Raw genomic sequence first — 26,474 nt, forward strand, 5'->3', positions numbered from 1 at the left:
GAGTTGCTATCAGACCACTGATGATGGACTGGTGCGATACCAGTGCTGTGATCTTTCCATGGGCTAGCATGAATTTAGAGTATACCCTCTGAAAAGGCTTATTCTAGTAATTTTACTCTCAACACCGTACTGCAATTACTTGCATATTTTGCAACCTGGAGCTGTTTTGCAGCTGGAGAAAACCAAAGATTATTATCCTGCACTTTACCATTTAAATATTAACTCATATAATTAACATTTAAAAAAAAATCAATTTTCCAGTAAGTCAACTGAAACATGGAAAATATTTCCAAAAAATTGAACTGATTTTAAAATTATTTTTATGAAAAATTACTTTCCGTGTAAAAGTGAGCCCATAACTTGCAGATAATACCTCAAGAATATCTTTTTTGTTACTTGTTTTAAAATTTAAGAATGCTCTAAGAATGTGCAGCAGTAAGCCATGAAGTACAGACCCTTGAGCCAGCACTGGCTAATGCTGATCAAGAAAGTGCCTTCATTCACAACAAGGAAACCTTACTCCTTTCAAAAAGGCAAGTGATTATTACATTTTTATGTGGAATTTCTGAATGCTAATAAGTAAATACATTAAGAGGGATTTGCAGGTTTAGCTTTTCAGTGGAAAACCTCCTGGGCTTCAGTGACAATTGAAGGTCTGTAAAATGTCTGCCTCCTGTGTTAGAGACAGAACATTTCATTCTAACATCAGTAATAGAACTACAGCTGCATCCCAATTATGCTTGTCTTGAGCCTGCATACGAGCTTTCATTCATGTGAGTGATCTTTGTAGACCACTATTATTATTCACCCAAGTAAGTACTCTAAGGTTACATTCCAGGTCTGTTTTCTTGTATTGGTATAACAACATGATAAGTCATAAGTCATGTTAGATGAGAAGTCCACTTAATGTTTCTCATTCAGTATAAAGTGCAACATTTCTCCAGTTTACAAAATGGCCATTGATAAATCCGACTAAACTTCAATTGATATTACAGTAGAAGCTAGTACTTCATTTTCACCATTATTTAGCAAATGATATTTCACATTCACAGTAGATTACAATGAAAAAAAGAAAGTTATTCTCTTTCACATAGAAGAATAAATTATAAGATTTAACTGCACTTCAAAAGCCTTTTCTTGAAATGGAGTGTTGGCCATAAAGTAGTAGTCAGGCTTATTAAAGAAGGACCAAAAGCAGCATTGTCTGATAAATACTTAATGAGAGTGAATGAAATATAACAGGTAGAAATATACCTTGTGAGATGAGACTATTTCCTTGTAAATACTAGAATCAACTATCAGTGACGCTGAAGACATGATGAGTGTTTTTGCTGTTGACTCCATTGCAACAGGAATATGGCTACTGAAGTTCAAGAATTGTATAATGGAGTGAAACTGTCCAACTAAGCAAGGTGCTTACGCAGCATTACCACTGCCTTAACCTTACATCAATCCCTTCTCATACCCTGTTGATACTTTCTTCTACATTTATTCTTTGCCAAATTGCAGCAAGTACAGCAATTTTATTAGCCAGTACTTGACCATTGCCAGCCAAATTCACCCTGCAAAATCACAAACTAAGCCTTTTGATGTTTTTAAAGTCAGACACTCCAAAAGCCTATCTGTTTCTGTGGTGACTCTAATGCTGTCATACATGGCCAAAATGTTAGAGATGGTATATACATGACAGTGAGTGTAAACTAATGGTTGTTATGCATTATGTTATGTTGCTAAGAAATGGACTCTGTCTTGAGAAATGAAAACAGAATTTACAGAAAATTGCAGGATCAATTAATGTCTTATGTACTGTGTGAACAACACATTTAAATGCACTGTCGTTTCAGTCCTGAAGGATGTCATATGTGAGCAGTGTTGCAATCTCTGCAAACTTAAGTAAACAACCCATGATATTTTTATGGAAAGATAAGTTCGATCTCCATACATGTAATTTATTTGTGTCATACGTGTCATCTCACTCCCTTTATTCCAGTGCTCTGTAAGTTCTGAAATCTCACCTCACCTGTACTATCTCACGATAAACAAAGTGACTGGACATACAGAATTACTTGGCTATACTGTAATTTAAATCCCTCTATGTGAATTTTAGGCCTGAGGTTATGCACTGAAACTTTTTAATAACCCAAAACTTAAAAGATTTTGGAACAATATCAGAGAGTAACATGTTAAAAAAAATCCCCTATACAATCACAATTCCAATCATCATGAAACAGATTTTTTTTTACTTACAATTAAAATGGGTGAATATATGTCAGGATGTATTTAAAGGAATGCTTTGTAAATCAACACACCCTAAAGCCATTTAGAAAGTTTTAAAGTTTTTTTTTGTCTAAATGCCGTGAACACTTCCATATAAAATACTACTTTAGCTGGATTTGATTTAACAGTTGACATCCAAATCTTATTATCTGTAACGGTTAGTCCATATAAATTCCACTAAAATCTGACTGCAATTAATTCTTCAATCACACTTAAAAACTACAAACACCCCCCCACCCCAAAACAAAGTTTTACATGTCAAAAATGGATGATTATAGTCAATATCACATAGACCATTTAATAGGAGACAGAGTGTATCATTGTTCAACCACACAAGATGTGGTCTGTGTAAAAGTCAGTTAAGGGGGGCCGTCACAGTCTCTCATGTGCAGCATCATTGTGCGCAATTGTCACAGTATGCCAAGTTACTCTCTTGACTGATAGAATAAAATATAGCCAGACTCTGAATTTTTTGATATATCAGAGGTCAGACCATAGAATTCTTCAATAGCTTGAGCATCTATTTTCTGCAAAATAAACAAAAAAATGTAATGTGCTGTTAGGTAAAAGAAATACCAAACCTGGATCAAATGACTGTGTAAACACGAAAGACAAATTCAGTTACTTGTTTCAGGGTAGCAATTAACAAATTCTGTTTGCAATTTAAGCAGTGAAAGGGTAATGTTCAGGGGCTAAGCCCTACTGGTCTCAGTCACGGAAATCAATAGGAATGCTGGTCTTGGTGAACCTAACCGAGTTAGGCTTTTTCCAACAACAGCAAGACTCCTTGGAACACGGTAGTGAACACTATTGAAACATGTAAATGTGACCATGTGACCCCTCCCTTCTAAAATTTCCAGAAACACTCCTCAAGACATGGCCCATCCAGTGTCCCAGTGCTTACTTTCTTCCATTGGATTTACTCCTGGGAAATAAGACTTAAGACCTCAGTTTTGTTAAGGTGCCACAAAGACATAATGGAGTTTGCTTAGGAATGAATTGCAGAATGCTCAGACAGAATCTGTAATAGCCGCTGGCCAGATCCTGCTCTAATTTACATTCAGACAAACCCAGATCAATTGTAGAATCCAGACGTTCTTCTAACTTCCCATTTGTTCAAAAAATAAAATTCTAGAGCAATGTTAGCTTTACCCAATCCAGTTTTGCCAAGTGATGTTGCCAGGGATTGCAACATAGTTCATGGATATTTTAAGTCTTAACGAGTTAAATTGATTTTATTAGATATAAAAATAATTCCAAACGAAACCCTTGAAGTCTGGTATTAAAACCTGATGTTGCTCTGAAATAAAACAACCACCTCCGACACTGACAGAATAAGAACTACAGGATGAGTCAGCTTGTTTGCTATCTTACTTAACAGAGTTTTGCTAAATGTCACATTACAAGAAAACTGTGGCTTTGCAAACTAGTAACCTGTCCACAGGTCTGGATCAGAATTTTAACCCCAGGTAGAAAACAGAACATAAACATGAAAGTTGTGCTCATGACCTTCAGCATACTGACCTCTACAATGTCATCATCAAACAAGAGCCAAAATCCATGACTTTTCACAATAGTAATATAATGCCCACGATTCGGCCCACTAGAAAGCAAAACACACAAACCCCAAAATATTAGAAGATACTATTGAGTTCATTTTTCATAAGTCCCTTTTCTATATGCAAGCAGACTGAATAATAACTAAATGTTATGAAGAACATAGTAAACCCACCCCTGGTGGTTCAGTAGACATTTACTTCTTTCACCTTTTTACTGAACTTTTGCAAAGGCTTCATCAACTGAAAGTTAATGTATTTTCATCTGTGCCAAGACCATTTTCAAATTAACCTATAGAATAGTAAACAATTTGCTTTTGGCAGGCATCAACTACTGCAGATATTTTTAAGATGTAATGAACTAAATTTATGGGTAAAAATTGCTTGGTATCAACTGTGAATATTTAGTTACATGCAGTCTTTGAGAAGAGGGACAAGTCATACTCTTAAAGCCCCAAGGATTTTTGTTTGTTTCATATTTGACAATACCCCATATGTGAAAAGCTTTATTAAAGCTATCATTTTTGTTGCCTTGACAAGAGAACAAGATAATCTGTTGCAGGACCTACATGCTTCTGGTTTTCACAGAGTTCTGGCTCCCAAGCTCTGTAAGTGGGCTCTTGAGGAAGGAGACAGCTCTATTAATTCAAACCAGTCTTGTGACTTCTGAAAGCTTGAGACATTGTTTTTAGAATGAGTAGAGATTTACTATGAGGGAGAGTGGTTAACAGGTTCAAGCCACGACACAGGCAAGTTGGGGCAGCAACACAATTTATGACCTCACTCCCATTCTCCACACATTTTGTCAGGCATGCCTCTGCTCTTGGTAAATGTTTGGCAATAGCATGAGATATGCACAAAAGTATCTTACCTTCCACAGTGAACAACAACAGCTACCAAGTCATACATGCGATCTAAGTTGACAGCATCGCCAGATGTGTTGAAGAGACGTAACTCCAGAGGAAATACTACACGATAAGACAGCTTAGTATATCTGTGCAATTGCTCCATATACTTGAATCTCTTGAGGTGTAAGGCAAGAATCATTGGCAGCTTTTTTACTCTCATCCTGTGAAACCATTAGAGTGCATGTGATAAAGACCTGACAAGTTCAAAGCCATTTTGTCTTTCCCTAACGAGTAAACATTTGCATTATAAAAGCACTTTGTAAGTAACAGTAGTCAACTAGCAATAGCTTCTAGACTCAGACACATGTAACAGCGCCGAATTTGTCTGTTAGTTCTTTGGCCCACACAGAGAATGTAGCTGGGGTGTAAAGCTTCTAGGTATCTAAACACAATAAATATCAAGGAGGAGGTTTGTCAAAGCCCAGGAGGGACATGGTGAAATAGCCTGCTCTTTGCTTACCTTTTCTGGGCCTCTTGTTTACTGCAGCAAGTTTCACAGTAGTATTTCTGTTCACTACATAATGTCTCTGTGTTACTGAAGTCTCTGTAAACAGACAGAGTTATCAGTTTTTAAAGGATCTTCACACTTTTGCCCCACTTGGGCTGACGAACTGAAACCCTGAAAAGACACACAGGATCAATTCCTCTCTCCGCTGAGTCCAGTTTTCTACAACATCTGAAGCAGCTGTACTGGGGTTTGCATTGGGACTTTAGGCATCTGGCGGCTATGACAGCCCTGTATTAGAAACTGAGGCCCTCCATACTCTCTCAAAGTATCTCAAAGTGGGAATTATACCCTAGCCTATTACATGTCGCTCAATTCATCCAGCCCCTTTTTAAATTATTTGCAGAATAGAACAGCTTGAAGTGCACTTCTATCATCCCCAAAGAGCTCACATTTTATGGTGTTCTTCTGTAAGATAGGTTTGAATCCTCTTACACAGAAGAAATAAATTGAACTCATTTTTCTGCATCCTCTAACCTGTTGAACAATCTTCCAGAAGTTATTTGATTATGCCTTCTTCATGTCTAAAAAGGAAAGTTTCGGCTAGTATAGAAGGCTTTTTAAACCCTGAGCAAGTAAATACGCTTGGAAATTTTTCTGGGTTGAGCTTTTGAAGTGATAGAGGCAGAGGAAGGCTTGTTTGATAGTGCCTCTTAGTTCACAGAAAAGATTTGTCAAAAGTCACTGCGCTAATATGCTTTGGAGCAGAATTGTAGCTACCTAAAACACCTGAACTGTAAAAAAAAACTCATTGATGGCAATTTTTTGTCACCTCAGTGTTACATTGCAGCTGAGCAGCTGCTTTGAGAACTGCAAATGCAAACATAAGCACCTATCTTCCACTTTAAGCACACAGGTTTTCTTGTAACTTTGGGCCTTAAGTGGATGTATTTGAAGTACAAAACTGTCCTGTTGATTGCATCTACATTGTATCTAATAATCTTATGAAATCCAGGCAAATTCAGACCCATTCAGACCCATAAATAATAAACTCCATTCTATCATTGCAGTTCACACACACGGAGGCTGAAGCTGCACTCTCTGCAAGTGCAGCCTGCTCTCACAGTAGGCAGCACCAGAATTATCTTACAAATGCAAAGGGAGGATTCTAGATCATTGTTTCTTCCTGGCACCATCACCACAGGGGTTGATGGGAGAGCTGAAGGCTATGGAGATTGCCATGGCATAGGTATTTATTTACAGAAGTTCCTTGAAGTTCCTTAAAGTTCCTCTCTGTTATGCTATATGTTTATATGACAGGGAGGCATTTCATATGACTGAATATTGTACTGAGAATGCTCTTATTAGTTGGGGTTTTTTTTCTTTATATGGACAAAATACATTTCCTGAAAGATAAGTTGCAACAAAACTTGGATCATAAGGATAATTTTCTACCTTAAAGAAATATAAAGCATGATCACTTGAATGAATTTCTTCAGTGGTACATACTGATCTCGAATATCTGATTTCACATTTGAATTCAAAGACAAAATTAACTGAATTCAGCCAATTCCTCTAAAAGAAAATGTTAACCTTTCAGGGGATCATGAATGAAGAGATGAAAGTTCAAAAAAATATTAGAGACAGGTTATATGTGTGGGGAACGCGATACTGCAAGATTCGGTAGAATGTGTTTGTGTTAAGGGAAGAGTCTGATGTTTATTTTCAAAGCCTAACATGTCAATTTAAAAACACCCCAAACAAACAACAACAACAAAAAAATCCCCCAACAAACTTGTAAAATAATTTATTTGTTTCCTTCCTCCCTCAAAGCGAAGCAACAGAAATAAATAATACTTTTTCCTAACATGAAGAAACATGTACAGATGGTAGCAATTTGATAGTTATGGGTTTGTTCTATGCCAAGCCTCCCACGAAAATGCATTAAACTCAAAGTCTTTCTGAATTCTTTTTAGAATGTATTAATTATTCTGAAACCGATAGTATCTATCATTTTCTATGATAAGTTGACTGCTGTGGAAATTGCACCTGTGAAAGCCTGAGAAGTATGCAAGTACTTGATAAGCTCAGGGACATTCTCTTACATGTCCCTTATCATTTCTTCTTTTGCTCTTTTGTCTTCTACTTCCACCTGACAGGCGGTTGCCCTATTCTACCATAGCAGGTGAACCAGTCATGGAACTTAAAGGCACTACTGATTCCCTTATTCAGCACAAATTAATTCCTTTTCTTGTACCAGGAACAAAACTGGTTGTTTATTTGTAAGTGTTAATTCTTTCCTTGTGGGAAGGGAGATATGCAGGTGAGGATTAGATGCTTTTGCTGCCTTTTACAACTGCAACTTCAGGAGCTGTTTCAGCAATAGAGAATTTTCAGCGTGGCACTTCTAATAGAATCATAGAACAGTTATGGTTGGAAAGGACCTTAAGATCATCTAGTTCCAACCCCCCTGCCATGGGCAGGGACACCTCCCACTAAACCATGCCACCCAAGGCCTCATCCAACCTGGCCTTGAACACCGCCAAGGATGGAGAACTCACAGCCTCCCTGGGCAACCCATATAGATGCTGAATAGGTGAAAACATGAGATTGTTGACTGGAGTTCACTCAAAGTCTGCATGTACAAGAACTATAGGCTTAAGGAACTTTATACCTGCAGAACTAGTTCAAAGAAATTTCTAACTCTCCTGTTCCATTAACATGCCAATCTGCATTTTGCTTATAGGGTATTTTAACAGGAATTTTTAAATACACCTGCTCAAGTTATACTTACTTATAATTAATTTCATGTGCTTTCACAGCCCATCTCTCTGCAGTCTCTATACTACAGCGCAAAACGTGATTTCTGCTGTTTATATGCATGAATAATAAAAATTTTCTGTTTTAAGAGATGAGAGAATTCTTAGTGGAATAAAAAAGCACAGGTGGACAGTTAAAAGCCAGGATCAAATGAACTGGTAAACTTCGCGAGTCCTAGTGGAAACACAAATAAGAATATGTACTATATTTGTTATTAGACTTCCATTGCTTCAGGCTCCATTTCCTACCCTGTGGAGTCAGACTATGCCAGAGGCTTGTATTCATTGGACCTTTTATGTACACAAGGATCTTTTCAATCTGAAAAGCTACAACAATTACTAGAATGAATATTCATCTGTAGTGGCAAAGAAATTCTTTCTACTTAAATGTTACCTTCTACAGTTTTTCTTTAAGTAAGTTACCTTTTCAGTGCAGGAGCCCTTAAAGCTGTAAACACACAGCAAGGCAACTGTTATTAAAAAAAGAAACAGCAAAGTTCCCCTGACGAGTAATAAGTTGGCTGTTCCTATTAATAGAAATCACAAGAGCACTTACACTTCATTTAATAATGCAGAATACCATAGAGCAATGAAAGGAAGTCCATATTCTAAGTATTTGTTTTCTAAACAGAAGTAGACATGCTGCTAGTGAAAAAACCAAACAGAATAGATGGTGATGACTCTCCTTCTGTTTAATCTGTAAATAGCAACCTGCACTTCCCACCCCAAGAAAGGAAAAACTAGGAATTTTCTTCTCTTTATTTCAAAAAGGAACAATGTGTGGACTTCAAAATGTATGCCACGCTGTTGGAGTAAAGGCAGATGCTATACTGAAATGTATAAACAAAATTTTAGGACATCCATTCTTCTCAGGATTGTGCAAATCTCTAGTGACATATTGTGCCTAATTTTAGGCAACTGTACTTCAGGTAAGGTAAGAGAGGTTCAATTGGAAAGAAGACCAAGGAGTAATGAACATGAGCAGAGACCTAGAGAAGATCGCCTGTGAAGGAAAGCTTGAATGACCTGAGGCTGTTTAACTTAAGAAAGTGGTGACATTCTTCCTGTATGTAAAAGGCTGCTGCTAAGAGGAAAGGGAGTAACCCCTGGTTTATGTCCAGAGTACACCAGGCAAGTAGAAATGGGCTTGAACTGAAACAAGGAAGATTCATGTTACACAGTGGGATAAACTTGTTAGTAGTAAGAACAAGAAGAACTGAGACAGATAGGCAATCGAGCTACCACTGATAAAAGATCTTTTAGAACAGGTTGGACAAGCACCCTATCTGAGGTGGAAAAAAGGGCTAACCTCTTGTGGTCCCTTTCAACTCCACCATGCACCTGTCAATTGCAGTAGTGCAGATGCAGTTCTTTCACATCGTAAGTTAAAGCCACTTGTTGTTCCATAGTGGGAATGCTATAAAACAGCCTTTCCGGAAAAATATTTCCAGGAAGCTTAACAACTAAGAAATTGAATTTAAAAAATAGAGAAAGTTGAAGGGCAAGTGGCAACTTATGGACAGCAGCAGTTTCTAACAAGTTCACCAGACTAAGCTGTAAGATAGTCAGTGCTCAGTCTCCAGTAACTATGTATGACGGAACCAAGTAACAACTCAAGTTAGAAAGGACTGCAGAAGATGCACACTTCAGCTTTCCTGAATGTCAGTGTGATTTCAAATCGACTTTGAACACCATAGAGAGAGGCAAGTAATGCTGACAAAACCAAGTTCAAGGTAATGGCTACAGTGAAGAACTTAAAAGTGTGCAGATAAAAACCTGTAGTACTAATACTGATTCAGTTATTGGTGACCATGAACAAACAGAGATGGGAAAAAAGAAGAAAACAAGGCACATTTTTCCAAAGCTGCTCTTCAGTTTGCCCCCCTTTCAAAATGAGGCTAGTTACTGCAGCGTTAATTGCTTGAAGACTAAGCACTGCTACAGTATCCTACAAGAGACCGAATGGAAGTTGAGAAGGAAAAACCTTACTGGATTTAGCACTTTAATATGTAACAGAAGTTACTTAGTACAGTTGTGGTATCTGCAGAGAAATCACTTTCTGACTTACAAAATGGTTAGTACCTTCTCTCTTATGCTTTCTCTTTTTGTAACTCCCAGCTTAGGGTGAGCTGCCAGGCAACCCCTTCCTAAGCATTCCAGAATAAATGTTAAATGCAATTTCAAAGTTGGTAACAATTTTGCAGTTGAAAGAGTAATTTGACCAATTGATGCTCATTACCTTAGAGCAGCAACATATTGCCTTAAATCTAGGTATTGGTTTATTGTATCGGTGCCAAAACTCCAGATATTTTAAATCTCTCAGAATAATCCTCCATGAAGTCTCAAAATTATTTTGACCTCTGAAGTATTTGGTTAATAGTTAAGAGTCTACTAGGAGCAGAACTGAAACTTAGAGTAAAAGACTTCTCCTTGTAATTTTAGGATGAGACACAGAATAGAAATTTATAGGGCAGAAGATCTTTTAGACTTAGGAGACCTTTTGCCCTCTAGGGACTCTAGCACTCTTTCTGCAAAGCACTCACTTAACTTTTAATACGCACATAAGTCGTAACCAACAAAGCACTTAATAGAAGCTTAATGATAAGCACACTGAAATCCCTTTGAAGCCAATTATTCTTCTGCAGCAATTCTTCCAGATGACAAGGCAATCAATTATTTTCCCCAAGAGATGATTTTTTTCTTTGTTTTTCAAACACATATATTGAAAAAGAAAGTGAGTAAAACAAAATACACTGATGTATCTTTTGTCATTAGAAGAAACATCCAGTTTACAATCTTTTTCTTCTACTTAGGAAAAGTTCAAAACCCAGTGCTATTCTTCTTCTCTTTTCTGTACCTACTAGACTTGGAAAATTTAGCAAAGTCAGGCAGAACTATCTGCCAGAGATACATTCATTTACCTTAAACAGTGTGTAATTGATGTGTTCTGCTCCACATCAACAGAAAGGTCAAGAAAATCTTCATCTTTGCTACTAACCTGTTACAAAAAATATACATGTAAAACAGAGACTTAGTAAACCACCATACATCTAAATGCTGTTTATATCTATGTGCAAATGCTAAAGGTAGAGCAATTTCTGAAAAATAAGTTTCACAAAAATAACTCATTTCAATGCTTTTTTTCCCCCTCCTAGTTCAGCGTGACTATATTTATTAGTTCAGTGTGACTATATTTACTAGTAACTCTACCAATCCAGCTTTCATATAATTTAACTTCTATCTGTTCCACTTCTCCCAGCCCACCAACCATGGGTCAGTGACTGCAGTCTACTGTTCATCAAAGCAGGGATCACTATCCACTGTATTAGCTGTGACTGGTGCATTAAATACATTTCCTTGTTATGCAGTGTAGTCTAGTTTCACAGTTTATGCCCTAAGAAATTATTTCCATTAGTAAGAAAGCAATGAAAATATCTTCTAAATAAGCATCTATCAAAAAACGTCATTTTTAACCATGCTCTTTCCAGTGAGTATTCAAAAGGCTGATGTTAAATTCCTGGTTGACACAGCTGCATTTCTCCATTGAATATTATTTCTGGTCAATAATTTTGATTTAAAAATTAAAAGATTAAAGCTAAAAATGGAAACTAATAATATTTTGCAAAATAATTTTGATTTCGCCGATGTTTTTTAGACAAGAGTTGAAAAATTATCATAAAATTTTTACTTTAAAAGTAACCCCAAATATTTTCAGAATGATAGACCTTGATTTTTGCTTTGAAAATGACTTTTCACTTAGAGTGTATAATCTTGAAGATGTAACAAACAAACAAAAAACTTATCCAAATGGATAATTGTTGTAGTACTTCAACTGAGTCAAAAAGACTGCAGAAGTACTTACTGCACATGAATTCAGTCATGTTCAAAACAACTAATTCTGTTTATAAAATGCATGAACACTCTGTATTTTGCCTGCCATTACTGCATTTTCTTAGAATAACTAAATCAGATGTTAGGATAGTGAAGCTCAAATCAAGAACTTCAGTGAGTGTTTGAACTCATCGTTCTGATGCAAGTCCCTCATGCTCAAATTTCTGCAATTCTACGGATATGAAAGTAAGGTACTACTTTCAGCTCATCTTTGCATTATGCCAAAGATCCCATAAATGTGGCGAATGCAGTCTTGAATCCAAAGGAACACCTTTAGTAGAAAGAATGTTGATATTATCAAAGATGTACAGAGGCGTAACATGCACCCAATTAAAATCAACAGCAGTTCTCCAAACAAAAGTTCTCCCTGAGACATGATTTGACCTGCAGGTGACAGAAACCACAAAACTGGCAGCAATCAACTGCAGTTATAAGTACACAGCTAGAATTTGAAAGATACAAAACTTCAGAGAATATTGTGTCTCTACAGCTGGAACTAGATTTCTGTCAGACACACTGCATGTCAAGAAAGAAGTTAAATGCTTGGAAAAGTCTTTGGCAAGTATAGTATTTCATCTGAATCTCACAAAGAAGCTTGGAATTTTGTCATTGATTTCAGCACATCAAATATTTACTGAAAGGGGAAGATGAGTTAGTTGGAGCTGGAACATTACAAACCAAAACTAAAGGTAGCTGGAAAACCAGATTCGAACTGAACACTTTCTAAGTGAGAATAAGAACTCCTGGATTCTGAATGATTCTTCATGCACTACATATGAATATTTTAACAAAGGAACATCTTTTTAGCCATTTTACTATTTCCCAAAGATTTCAAGACACAGCAATAGAAGAAAAACAAACTGGAAAATTATCCTGGGTAGTATACAGTATTTCTGCATTCACTGGAAGATACAGATAAGCCTTCCTACAGCAGCAATACCTAGCACGATTTTTTCTATATAGCTTGATTAGTTTAAATTACAAAGAGTATTGTGCAGTTTTGCTGTTCCCAAGGACACACCCTGACTTCATTAAAGTTTGTCTGAGTAGACACCGGATGTTAGTTTTGAATTAGGCCACGACTGTTTAAAGGAGTTTGCCAGTTAAAAGCAATTCTATGCTTTCATTTATTTTAACTTGCTATTATTACTTGGATTTTTATAAATGAAACAGAATAAAGAATTACTTTTCAATCTCTCTTGTATTTTCACTATACAAGCTTTCTCCAAACTTACTCTAACCTCTTTTTTCAGGTTGACTGTCATTTGATCTCTTTCTTTCTACCCCCCTCTGACACAAATCCCTGGGCAAGTCATATTTTCTTGGAATAAAGATCATTCTTTATGATTAGAAATATCAGAATATGTTCTTTTACACATCTGTAGGACCTGGGTAGGGTTTATCTCACCTGATTTCAGCTGTCTAAAGTTATAAATACTTAACCTCAGCTTGCTGTCTGAAGATACTTTCTCTGGGCACCTTCTCCAATCTTAAAGCAGAAAGTCTAAAGTTGCATTTCCTTTGGAGGAAGCAGCACTGGTCTGAGTTAAAAACACCTTATTCTTAGGCCGTAAGAGTTTGCTGGACCAGTTCACAGCATTGCTGCACCACCTATTACAACAGCTTAGTAACACCATGCAACCAGGACAGGCTGTATGGAGGAGAATACTGATACTACTAAAAACTTCCTGTTTCATGAAACATCCTAGAAATAGATAAAGAAAGTATTCTGCAGGAGCTCCTTTGCAATTCCCATCACCTACATAGGAGCTGATAAAACTAGGTCATCCTTGACACCTACCTTTTACAAAGCAAAGGTTAAGTGAGGTTGGTTCAAAACTTTTTTGAAAGCCACTGTCACTTTTCTCCCCAAAACATCTTTTTTTTTATCTGTGTTACTCTTTGACATAGAAACCTCACAGAGAGGAACTTTATTATTATTATTATTATTATTATTATTATTAATTTCTTTTTACTTTTAAGTAGGAGCATGTGATTAAAAAATACAGAAAAAGACAGCAGACTTGCAATCAGGTTTCCTAACTAAAACTAATTTTTACTCATACTTCAAACAGACTTCAAACTGACAGCATCCTCTAGAAAATATTAGGGAGATAATGAAAACACATGGTTTGTTAATAACAAACCCTCTGTATGCCAGTCACAGTCTTAGGAATGAATTAGCACAAATTCATCTTAACATTTCACTTATTCATGGAATAGATAGGAGCATCTTCTTCAAAGTTACAATAATAAGGAAGGGTATTGATTAACTCACAAGGATTTTAACTGTAGAGATATGTATTAGGGCAGCAAGACTTGGCATAGGTTAGCCAAGTAATGCTTAGAAAAGTAAATTTTTAGAAAAGAATATACTCACTTCAAGAAGTAAAGTCTACAGGAATATCCACAATTCTCAGATGTCTGAAAAGATTCATATATTTATGTATATAAAATGTATCTATCTATTAATGGGCAACAACCAAAAAAAATCTATCCCAATGCTTACGGTTTCACAGTTCAAACATCTAGTTTCGTTAGTCAGTGTTCCCTGAAAAATCTCATGCACCCAGGTGAGTTCTTGCTTATTGTTCTCTTCAGCTTCATTCATGTTGCCATTTTTCAGCTTCCCATTTTGCTTTTCCTGTTTCTTCTCCTCCTGCAATATGTCTGCGATGGTGTTGAGCAGGTAATTTAAAAACTCATGTGCATCCTGCTGCATGTAGTTGTCAAAGAGATCTGTGAAGAAGAGAGTAGAGATGTCTAAAGTTAAGTATAACATTCCCTTCAAGAAAGCAAACTAAATTCATTATTCCTTCCCAAATACATAGAGTCATAGAATCAACCATTTTGGAAAAAACCTTTAAGATCATCAAGTCAACCTTTCCCCAGGCCTGCCAAGACCACCACTAAACCATATCCAAACTAAACCTCCCCTGGCGCAGCTTGAGGCTGTTACCTCTTGTCTTATCACTTGGAGAAGAGACTGACCCCCACCTCACTACAGCCTCTTTCAGGTAGTTGCAGAGAGCTATAAGGTCTCCCCTGAGCCTTTTCTTTTCCAGACTAAACACCCCCAGTTCCCTCAGCTGTTCCTCATAAGACTTGTCCTCCAGAACCTTCACCAGCTTTGTTGCCCTTTTCTGGACCCACTCCAGCAATGTCCTTTGATCAGCAAAGTGTCTAGAATTGTGCCAAAGAAGAGCAGTTCTGCAGTCATGCTGGCTTCAGTGAAGCTATTTTGGGGAAGGCTTCATCTCACTAAACTGAAAGGTTATGCTCTGTCATTGGTTGTGTAGGCTCCCACTACAGTCAGTGAAGAAAGCAAGAGGGTGATGCCTCCTAAATTAATTCCTTAAACCAGTAACTCCTTGCACTAAACACCTAACTTCAGGTGGTCCTGACTCCCACCCATACATTCCAAGTCCCTCAGACACCTAGGAACATCATAGAGTTTGGAGAGTAAGACACATGGCCAGGGAAACAAGACATTGAATGCTGACACATACTAGGGTACTGTGTCTGGCTGGGATGGAGTTACATTTCCTTATAGCAGCCCACACATCGCTGTTCTTTGTTTGGCTAAAAGGGTGTTGACAACGTGTCAATGTTTTGGCTATTGCTGAGCAGTGCTCAAGCAGTATCAAGGTTGTTTCCAAAGGCCGGTGGGCAAGAGGCTGGGAGGGAAAATAGCTGGACACCTAACCCAAACTGGCCTAAGGGATATGCTGTATTATGACTTCATGTTCAGCAATAAAAGCATAGAGAAGGGGGAAGTGAGGGGATGGGGATTCATTATTAAGATGTTTGGGTTCTGAAGCAACTCCTATCCGCACCAAAGCCCTGCTCCCCAGGGAGTGGCTGGAAATCACTTGCTGATACAAGGTAGTGAATAAATCTCCTTTGGTTTTGCTTTTCCCCCCCTTAATTATTATTATTAAACTGCCTTTATCTCAATGCACAAGGTTTTTTCATCTTATTTTCTCCCCCATCTGCTAAGGAGAGGAGTGAGAGACAAGCTTGGTGGGCACCTGGAAGCCAAGGTTAACCCACTACAAATGGTAATAATAACATCACCTCACAAAGCACATTTTTCACACACAAGTCAGATGAGCAGAGACTTGTCTCTTCAGTAAGAAATGCTTGCAGGAGGAAGAGAGAATATGTCAGTGGTGATTTAGTACAGATTGCTCCAGTGAAGGCTCAATTTGACCACCATGTAGGAAAAAAAAGAATCTGTGTTCCCAGAAATAGAATCATAGAATCACAGAATGGTTTGGGTTGGAAAGCACCTTAAGGTCACCTAGTTCCAACCACCCTGCCATGGGAAAAGAACACCTTCCACTAGACCATGTCACCCAAGGACTACACTATGTCACCCAAGGAAATGGTTGGTTTTATCCCCCTGTTCCTGAAAAAGCTCATGTGTATTTCCTCTGAAAATACTGGATAGATCCTGTGGCTTCTCAGTGTCTAACCTGGACACATAAGCAGGTTAATGCACACTGAGTCTGGTCCCAGTTTTAAAAAAGTGGAAACATAAGATCCAGTCCCTAAAAGCGATCCCAAACAGTGTAGGGGCATTTATCACTAGATGATTCAGAGCTAACTTTGTCACACTTTCTAATGCTTGCTCTGGAATGAACAGTCTGCGAATTTATATGCTGTCACTGGGAAGCAATTTCTTCCAGGTGTTTGATTCGTACTTTGTCTCTTCATTCAAAGCTCCTCTGTTTCTAAGCATACCACCCACAGTGATATGAATCCAGGCCAAAATGGAGTTGTGTGGCAGGCTTCCTTATTTCAAGATGTCCCTCATATTGCTTAGACAGAACTACAAGATCAGCCATATGCTGTTGCCAATGTAATGCTCAAAAAGGGCCTGATGCTTCACAAAGTAAGGCTGTGCCTATTTCTGAGAGCAAGAGGAGCAGTTGACGTGTAGTTCACTGAACACCCCTGCATACATAGTTACCTGTCCTGCCGTGTGTTTTGGACTAGTGGTGCCTGTAGCACTCCTAGTTTACACAGTTTCTATGCTGCCAACTGCCCTTAGTGTTTCACTGTGCCATAACCACAAAGAGGCAATTAAAAAGTTACAGCACAGTGTCACCCTATCCCCAGCCCTAGCTCACTGTACAGTGCGGTCTGTGGATCACGGTACAGCAGGACCACTGTGCTCTGAAAACATCAGTGATTCATGCACCTTTGGCAACTTATGAGACCTGGTATGGTTATTCCAAGCATAGTATCGTGTGCATAGATACTAAAATATTAGTATCTAAACCCAAAAAGTAATAAAAGTAATTTATAAATTTAACCTGAACATCTGGTTAATTTGATCACCTTGCCCAATATTTATTTATACTTTCCTGATCAATGTATGAATGTCTAAGAGGACTCCAGTTTTACACTTACCATTCTCTTTTCGTAGCCTTGATATGAACTTCTTTGGTGGAATAACTCCAACTTTCTTCTTCTGAGTAGCAATACTGTGAAAAAGATCTGCCAGGCAAGTCAAGAGATTTTCCTTCTTTTTCTGTTGGGCCTTGTATGATAATACATTTTCCCGAAACGGCCGGCAAAAATACAATGCCTGCAGCACGGAGTTACAGTAGCAGGTGTTCCCAAACTGCCATGTAAAATCAAAAACAATCTTAATCCCTGTGCATCACAATAAAACCAGTTGTTTCATTCAACTTCTGGCTCCTGTGCCCCTGTCACATACCAGCCATTGTGCCAGGCAGCAGCTGTAGGAATATATTTCCGTACCCACCCCTGACACTACACAGAAAAAGACTATGGTGTTCTAAATTAGCTAGGATACAAAGTAAGTTTCCATTTGCAAGACATCTATTTATTGTAGTGGATCTTGTTAAGCTTGTTTCCATATATTAATATATTCTTGCTGGGCTCTATCTTACAGCTCAGTAGCAGAATGACTAATGTTTTCAATGGAAAGAATTACTATATCTGTTTTATTTATATGGGAATAAACAAGTGATTAAACACCCTTCTCACTCATCCTTTCCTTAGTCATATAGAAAAGCTCCTTGCTCTGTAAGTGATTCTGCTGTACCTAAGCTTGTACATACTTCCATCACTTCCTCCCTTGCGTTTTGTGGCTAAAATAGACTTTCAACTTTATTGAAGTGTAAGTTCTAATCCCTGGAAAAATTCATAGAACACAGATAGATTCTCTGGGTGTGTATCTAGCTTCAAACATCTGACACAGTTTTGCGATCCACTTTGCTTAAGATTGAACCATGAGCAGTACTTTCTCAGGAAAAGACAATCCTACCTTAGAATGAGATTGGGAGAGAAAAGAAAAGCAATAGGAGTAAAAACCAAAGTTTAAGTAACATCAGAGCCATAGTTGTGTATACAGTTTGCCTAATGAAAATTGTACTTACATTGACCAATCCAAAGTAGTGTTCATTGATTGGAAACTGCTCTGGGCCAATGTCTTTTTCCAGAGCAGAGGCATTGGTGCCCTATAAAATAAGGAGGAAGAAATTGTTTAGAATAGCAATATCATAAAGTTATGGACAGCATTGAGATAGAAATTAGTTTTTTTCCTTTCAGCTATGATTAGCCAAGCTAACTCTGTCTTACTAATGGCAAGTATGACAGCCACATTTGCAGTTCCAGGTGGTGGAGGTGGCCTCCCCAGACACCCTAGTAATGGCTGCTTAGAAGTGAAGTGGTCACCACAGTGGTTCTCACATCCACCTCCCCCTTATTTTTACTGTGTATGGGAACAGTTGGATCCCATTACCCTCTTGCATCATGAAGATATTTGTTGATCTTAAGCAAACCCCTTAAAGTTATCTTAGACAAATCTGTTCCTAGATGTAAGGCAGGTTTTCTAAGCATTACACACTCCTCTGAATCCCTTCTAATTCATCAGCAGCCTTTAATAACACTTGGGCTCCAGACAGAAACCCAGTCCTACGAACAACATCACAAACATTAAAAGCAAGTGTAATGTATCTGCCATTTTGTCTTATCTAAGATCAAAGGGTGCATAAGCCCAAGCACTCTTGTATCTTAATCACTGCCCCAGTGCGGGCAAGTTATGTTCAGCTGTATCTTCATTCCAACAACAAAGTTGCTTTCACAGCTACTGGTGTGTGAAGTACAACCACTAATTTTGTATGTTACCTGTAGTTTTGCTATATTAAAATACCCATTTTAAACACCCTTTGATTACAAAGCAAGCTAGCAAGCTGAATTGCTACCAAAAGAAATGTCATCACTCCTATCCACTCTATAAGTGTAGAGATCCCTGCAGGACCTGATAAAAATGCTGTATTTGGACAATATTCCGTATCAGTTACTAATTTTTAATCTGCATGAAAATTGCTTTGCTGTCATCATACATTTATTTACTTACTAAGCATGCTCTGCAGTGTGAAGCATTAATAGTGCCTATAATATTTCCACCACACAAGAACAGCACAGTTGGTTGCCTTTCATAACCCCATGTAAAATGCCCCTGTAAACATGTCAACACAGAAAACATCTGAAGACTTATGAGATTTCCAGTGTTCCTGAGTTCAATAGCTCCTGAGTTCAATGTTTCCTGTGTTCAATATACTTGCTCAGAGACTTCATCAGCTAAAATTTTCAAAGTTTCTGCTAATCAAATTGAATAATTCTAGTGTTCCTTCCTCATCTTCTTCCCAAATCCTGATTTGTGTTTCCTTATCGTACCTACCATCACCATTGCTTGCTATATTATGCTATTATTTCATGTCAACTCATCAAAAGAAGATGATTTTAGTCAACAGAATCAGTGGTGTGAAACTCAGCACAGTTGCTTGTTGACAATTTGCAAGTGTTGAAAGTAAAGCAGCTCCTTCAAGCTGTCAGCTTCCAGAAAAGCTCCAAGATTTTGTATTTCATATCCCCATAGCAGATCCCTTTCCAGTCTCTTTCTCTCACACACGCACAGAGCTCAATGCTCAGACCAAGCGTGTGATTTCCCAGATATTCCCTTTGAGACTGAAGCACTTTATCTGCACAATGCTCCATGCAAAGATAAAGGGATATGTTATTATCCTCTGCTAACCCTCAGTAAAAAATCTGTAAAAAGAAATGATCTATACAAAGCAATTATTGGATACCTTTCAATGGAGATGACAGTGTGATAATTATGCAAGTTCCATATGAAGATTACTTTCTTTGCTTGGAAAGTCAGCCTTGCCAAAGATACATAGATTCAGCAAAGCATCCAGTTTCCCGAGAGGGAAGAAACTGGTAGACATTTGCCTATCTGATATTAGCAGTGAAGCAAACAGCCACTTTTACCCTCAAAACCTTGTCTGATGAAAGAAAAACATGACTACAGAAAATTAATGCAGCTTCTCAAGAAAGCTATCTTCAAATTAATACTCATTGTACAGCATTCAGATCAAAGCAAACCTTTTCTTCGATTACACTTTTAGCATTCCAGTCAAGTTTCCAAGCATAAGAACAAAATGGGTGTTTTTCCAGCTTTTCAGGAAGTACCTTCCACACTGAAAATAATTCTCCTTCTAGAATTCATAGAAAATACTATCTCTAAAAAGCAACCTCCTACTCTTTCATAAACTACAAGCTAGCGTATGTTGTTAGACAAGTAGAATGCAAGTGCTCTGCTAACTAGCTGCTCTTCCATTACTCATTTGCCTTTCCTCCAGGGCCAGGGTTTCTTACTTCAGAGGATGCCAGATGGTTTGCAAACCCTTTCTAGCATTTAAATTGTCTTATAAATATTGTAAGAAAGAGCAAGAATCAGGATTTACCAAACAAAACTATCACTGAAAACCAAACAAATCCATGACGTGCACTAACTGATCTCCGTATAAAATCCATATATTGCCTGGAAATTTCCAAAGTGCATGTTGTTGAAACAACATATACTTAGTAACAGCTCACCATAGAACTTTACCTCTCCAAAACCTGGCCTCAGCTGCAGCAAACATGAAACAAAACCCTGTATGCCAGTTTCCCAATAAAACAGAGACGTTAAATTCAATCTTTAGGTAAATTGACATAACTCCCATGGACTTCATTACAAGTTGTGGCTTCTTATATCAAAGGCCATTTCAGTCTGGTTTATTTTAAGGTCTCCAAAAAGACACTGTTAAATTTGTAGAGAAAAGAAGAGTAGGAAAACAGGTCAAAGATACAGAGACCAAATACTTCAAAGTAGGACACATCTCTGACATGGATTAAAAAAAATGTAGATAGACTATTTAGTAAACTCAAACCATGCCACATAACATATATATGTTTTGTATAGTAAGTTTCCTCCAGAAGCAGTTGACTTGATGGCAGAAGAGATGATTGGAAATTTTCTAACCAAAGTACACCAGAAACTGTATAACCAAGCCAGGTTTAAACTGGAAATATTATGTTATTAGAGATCTGTTAAAGGCAATTCAGAACTCAGTTTAAACCAACCATATATAATATGGAAAACCTGATAGCCTACAGCAAAAATCAACTATGACTATTTAATATGGGTTTATAAGCATGGTTGTGCTTATTCCCACTTTCAGCAAGACGTTTTGGTCACTTCTGCGGTGAAACCCCACTCAGACAATTTAAATGCCATCCATTCTCTATGGTTTTATAAAGAGTCCTGTGCTTCAGCTTGGAGAAATATCCTACCACAGCTGAATCTACTGTAGTTTCACAAAAACCAGCAAGAGTGGCAGTGCAGCCACAGAGCCTGAAATGAGGAGAGACCATATAAGTTAATGACCATGAAATAAATTCATATCACGGTACAGAGACAATAAAGAAGACTGGCTCCTTAAAAGAATACACTAATGAAAGAAATACAACAAAGTATTTTTTTGACTTTTGAACATATTTTTTGACTTTTATTCATTTGACTGAGATGGCCAGACCTTATGAGAATGAGAACTAGGTCTATGTGGAAACTCCTAATATGTATTCTGTAGTGTTGGTGAACCCTGACTCCTCTGAAGTTTTACCACTTAATTCAACAACCAGTATTAAGTCCTTATAAAATAGTGAAGACATAGATTTGAAGACATATTCAAGCATGGGTCAATTCAGGCTAAGCCAAGATTTCAACCACAGCAGCACTTCAAAGACATTCTGGCCATATGACCTGTATTTTTTCCCTTGTGTTATTTTGCTCTGGGCCTTCTACTGGATAAGACTGCCAGTTTTCTTTTCAGCTGAAATTTCTGATAGTGTTGGTAAGAGTTTTATTTGTGCTTTGCATCACATGAAACAGATTAAGTCAAAAAAATCTCCCATTCCTTTTCCTTTTAGACCATAAACAAACTAACAATGCAGGGGAAAAAAAACACATCAGATTAGATCATTAAATCACACGTAGTAAAATAACCTAAATACAACTATTCTATGGAGGATGAGAAATTGAACAGAGCTAATATAAAAGATACTGCAAATAAGAAATCAGATTAGACTAGTGTGATAGAGCTGTAAAAATTGGCACTAACTTTCGAGAAATATGCATGTACTTAATTTAAAGTAAATGAGTGCAGTAAAGAAATCAGAACTTTTCATAGGTGACCTCTTGAAAACCTGTTAAAATAGGTTAATAAACAGAAACGCAGAAGAGCTTCAGATCATATACAGCTGTGAATTAAATCCTTTTTTCTTAGTATTCAGGGAAAGTGAGAGCAATGTACTAGAAATAGAGTTGTTTCCTGAAGGGGGAAAATGAAGACTTAAGAAAAACTAAGGATGACGTCTAGGCTGGTAGAAGAGAAATTAGAATAAAAATAGAAATGGCTTCAGGGCCAGGCAGCCAGAGTTTCAGGATTTTGGAAGGCAAATCATATGGGAGGGAAGGGAAAAAGAAGATAAAGAAAGATGTGAAAGACCTCCTGGCCAACAAATGGCAGTGCTAGATAACTCAAAATAAAGGAAACAACTACAAATAAAATCCAAAATTAGCTCCCAGAAGCAAAACAAAGGAAACAAGAGTAAGAGAAAAGCAAGCAATATCGTACCATGCAGTATATGTGCAACTGCTTTCAACAGACACATTACCTGTCCTCGGTGTTGGACCTTGACTATCCTCAAGGACAATCTCAACTTTCAGAGAGGTATGGAGAGTAATTGGAATAGCTGAACCAGACTTCTTCCAAACTCATAGAAAACTAAATGTCAAACCTGAAATGTTTCTGTGACTTTTAAAGTGTAAGTCCTACAAGATGGCTGAATTTAACCAAATTAGCTTTTTCCTGTTCTGCAAAGAAATGTTTTATTGTTTCTCCAGCAGAGCTATTTTGGCTCTTTGCTCCCACAAGATAAAAGGGGAAAGAGAAGATGCTATGAAAAATCTAAGGGATCATAGTAAACAATAAAAGATTTTTTTTTCCCCGAACAGTTTTCTGATCATTAAGGCAGATTACATGAGCTTGAAAGCAGATGTCTAATTTGTTTCTTGCTGGATGCACTAAACTACCTCTTATCACAGATCTAAGTATTACATACATTGTAAATAACTTTAGCTCTTCACTGTGTGGTTACCAAGAAACAGATAAAAATTGAGAGGCTTGAAATTCTGAACCACTTACTTAAAATCTTGGACAAAATGTTTAAGGCACTCAGTCTTATATAGCTTAAAAACCCCCTGGTTTTCTCAAAGCACAAAGCAATCAAGTACTGGAAGGGAGGTTCTAGTGACATGTTGCAAACGTGGTATCTAAATATATTAGCAATTTGTTTAAAATATTGACTTTTAAAATTTCCAGGATTAGACAAGCTTTACCAAACTGCAACTCCGTATTCTCTCATGAGTCTGTCTCTATTCCTAGTTTAATAGCTCTGAGATTAGTGACACTCAGGCTTTTCTGGAACAAGTAGCAAAGCCATTTTTTTTGTTTTGGCCAGTTTTCTTCTTCAGAACACATAACCTCAAGGTGGCTTCACAAGTGAAATAGAGACTGAAGTTTGCTCACGGGTTATAATTTCTTCAAGCTCAGGAGTGTTGCATCCCAACTAGAAGGAAGTGCAGCAGGAGGGCCAGGAGACCTCCTTGGATGGATAAGGAGCTGCTCAGGAAAATTCAAAGGAAAAAAGAGGCTTATAGAAGGTGGAAGCAGGGACAGGCGGCCTGGGAAGAATACAGGGATGTTGTCCGGGAAGCTAGGGACCAGGTTAGGAAAGCTAAGGCCCACTTAGAATTGAACTCGGCTAGGGATGTTAAGGATAACAGGAAGGGATTCTATAGGTACGTAGCGAATAGAAGACAGACTAGGGACAATGTAGGCCCCCTCTGGAAGATATCGGGAGAACTGGCTACCCTGGATTTGGAGAAGGCTGAGGTTCTTAATGACTTCTTTGCTTCGGTCTTCACTGGCAAAGGCTCTGACCACACCACCCAAGTCTTGGAAGACAGATGCAGGGACTGTGAGAATGAAGACCTTGGGCCCACTGTAGAAGAGGATCTGGTTCGAGACCACCTTAAAAACCTAAACGCACACAAGTCCATGGGACCTGACGGAATCCATCCGCGGGTCCTGAAGGAGCTGGCCAATGAAGTTGCTAAGCCACTGGCCATCGTATTTGAAAAATCATGGCAGTCAGGTGAAGTTCCCGAGGACTGGAAAAAGGGAAATATAACCCCCATTTTCAAGAAGGGGAAAATGGATGACCCGGGGAATTACAGACCAGTCAGTCTCACCTCTGTGCCTGGCAAAATCTTGGAGCAGATTCTCCTGGAAAGCATGCTAAGGCACATGAAAGACAAGGAGGTGCTTGGTGACAGCCAGCATGGCTTCACTAAGGGGAAATCCTGCCTGACCAATTTGGTGGCCTTCTATGATGGGGCTATGGAACTGATGGACAGGGGCAGAGCAGTTGACATCATCTACCTGGACTTGTGCAAAGCGTTCGACGCTGTCCCACATGACATCCTTGTCTCTAAATTGGAGAGACATCAATTTGATGGATGGACCACTCGGTGGATAAAGAGCTGGCTGGATGGCCGCACACACAGAGTTGTGGTCAATGGCTCGATGTCCGGCTGGAGACTGGTAACGAGTGGTGTCCCTCAGGGATCGGTGTTGGCACCGGTCTTGTTCAACATCTTTGTCGGTGACATGGACAGTGGGATTGAGTGCGCCCTCAGCAAGTTTGCTGATGACACCAAGCTGTGTGGTTGGGTTGGTACACTGGAGGGAAGGGATGCAATCCAGAGGGACCTTGACATGCTTGTGAGGTGGGCTGATGCCAACCTTATGAAGTTTAACCATACCAAGTGCAAGGTCCTACACCTGGGTCGGAGCAATCCCAGGCACGGCTACAGGTTGGGCAGAGAAAAGATTCAGAGCAGCTCTGCAGAGAAGGACTTTGGGGTGTTGGTCAATGAGAAAATGAACATGAGCCGGCTTCAGTGTGCGCTCGCAGCCCAGAAAGCCAACCGTATCCTGGGCTGCATCAAGAGGAGCATGACCAGCAGGTCGAAGGAGGTGATCCTGCCCCTCTACTCTGCTCTCATGAGATCTCACTTAGAGTATTGTGTGCAGTTCTGGTGTCCTCAACATCAAAAGGACATGGAACTGTTGGAACAAGTCCAGAGGAGGGTCACAAGGATGATATCGAGCACCTCCCGTATGAAGATAGGCTGAGAAAGTTGGGGCTGTTCAGCCTGGAGAAGAGAAGGCTGCGTGGAGACCTCATAGCAGCCTTCCAGTATCTGAAGGGGGGCTATAGGGATGCTGGGGAGGGACTATTCATTAGGGACTGTAGTGACAGGACAAGGAGAAATGGGTTCAAACTTAAACAGGGGAAGTTTAGATTGGATATAAGGAAGAAATTCTTTACTGAGAGGGTGGTGAGGCACTGGAATGGGTTGCCCAGGGAGGCTGTGAGTGCTCCATCCTTGGCGGTGTTCAAGGCCAGGTTGCATGAGGCCTTGGATGGTATGGTTTAGTGTGAGGTATTCCTGCCCATGGCAGGGGGGTTGGAACTAGATGATCTTAAAGTCCTTTTTAACCCTAACTATTCTATTCTAATAACATCTTTTGTCTGAGCCACCCAGACTGCATATATGCTGCATTCTAAAAGCAAGGCACCTGCTAGATTTCATCACAGCTGCACCAGCTGGAGTACTCTTTGATAACCGGGAGGCAGAAGAAAGAACATCTTCATTAAATCTCAATATAACATGAGCTATGAGGGCTGCAGTTATGTTGCAGGACAGGCTTAGAATTCAAAATTGGTTTTGACAGACAATTTTTGACAGTTTTTTTCTTTTAGAGAAGTGCTCTAAAACGCAGAGACAAGTGAAAGATTCTGCACATCAAGAGAAGAGTCATCTGTACATGCACAGAATGGGAAACAGCTGACTAAGGTATTAATGATAGGAGAGGAGAGGAAATAGTTTAGAAACTACAGTGCAATATAAGATGAATAAGCATCAGCTATGCAGTACTATTTCAAAGAAACACAACAACAAAAGTTGACAACTCCTACAGACTGTAGCCTACAATGTTCTTAAACTTCCTTGTTTAACTTGTCGCTGATAAGACTTCAGACAGGACCTTACAAGCAGGTTTGGGTGCTAGGTTTCAAGAAA

General features: G+C 38.5%; 1 protein-coding gene across 2 annotated transcripts in view; it reads right to left on the reverse strand.

The window, feature by feature from the left end:
* Positions 1-2,702: 2,702 nt before the first annotated feature.
* USP46 (ubiquitin specific peptidase 46) overlaps positions 2,703-26,474 on the reverse strand; it is a gene marked incomplete at both ends in the record, with an annotated part of 29,047 nt that continues 5,275 nt past the window's right edge. The window contains 8 exons of one of the 2 annotated variants that reach the window (XM_080627946.1): positions 2,703-2,804; positions 3,802-3,880; positions 4,705-4,902; positions 5,202-5,285; positions 10,927-11,003; positions 14,406-14,635; positions 17,315-17,492; positions 18,310-18,390. In XM_080627946.1, the coding sequence (XP_080484072.1) occupies positions 2,703-2,804; positions 3,802-3,880; positions 4,705-4,902; positions 5,202-5,285; positions 10,927-11,003; positions 14,406-14,635; positions 17,315-17,492; positions 18,310-18,390 (1,029 nt within the window). Of the gene's footprint in view, positions 2,805-3,801; positions 3,881-4,704; positions 4,903-5,201; positions 5,286-10,926; positions 11,004-14,405; positions 14,636-17,314; positions 17,529-18,309; positions 18,391-26,474 lie in introns of both variants that reach the window. The other variant, XM_080627945.1, reaches the window with a different exon arrangement.

This window comes from Psittacula echo, assembly GCF_963264785.1.
Source record: "Psittacula echo genome assembly, chromosome: 1".
NCBI lineage: Eukaryota > Metazoa > Chordata > Aves > Psittaciformes > Psittacidae > Psittacula > Psittacula echo.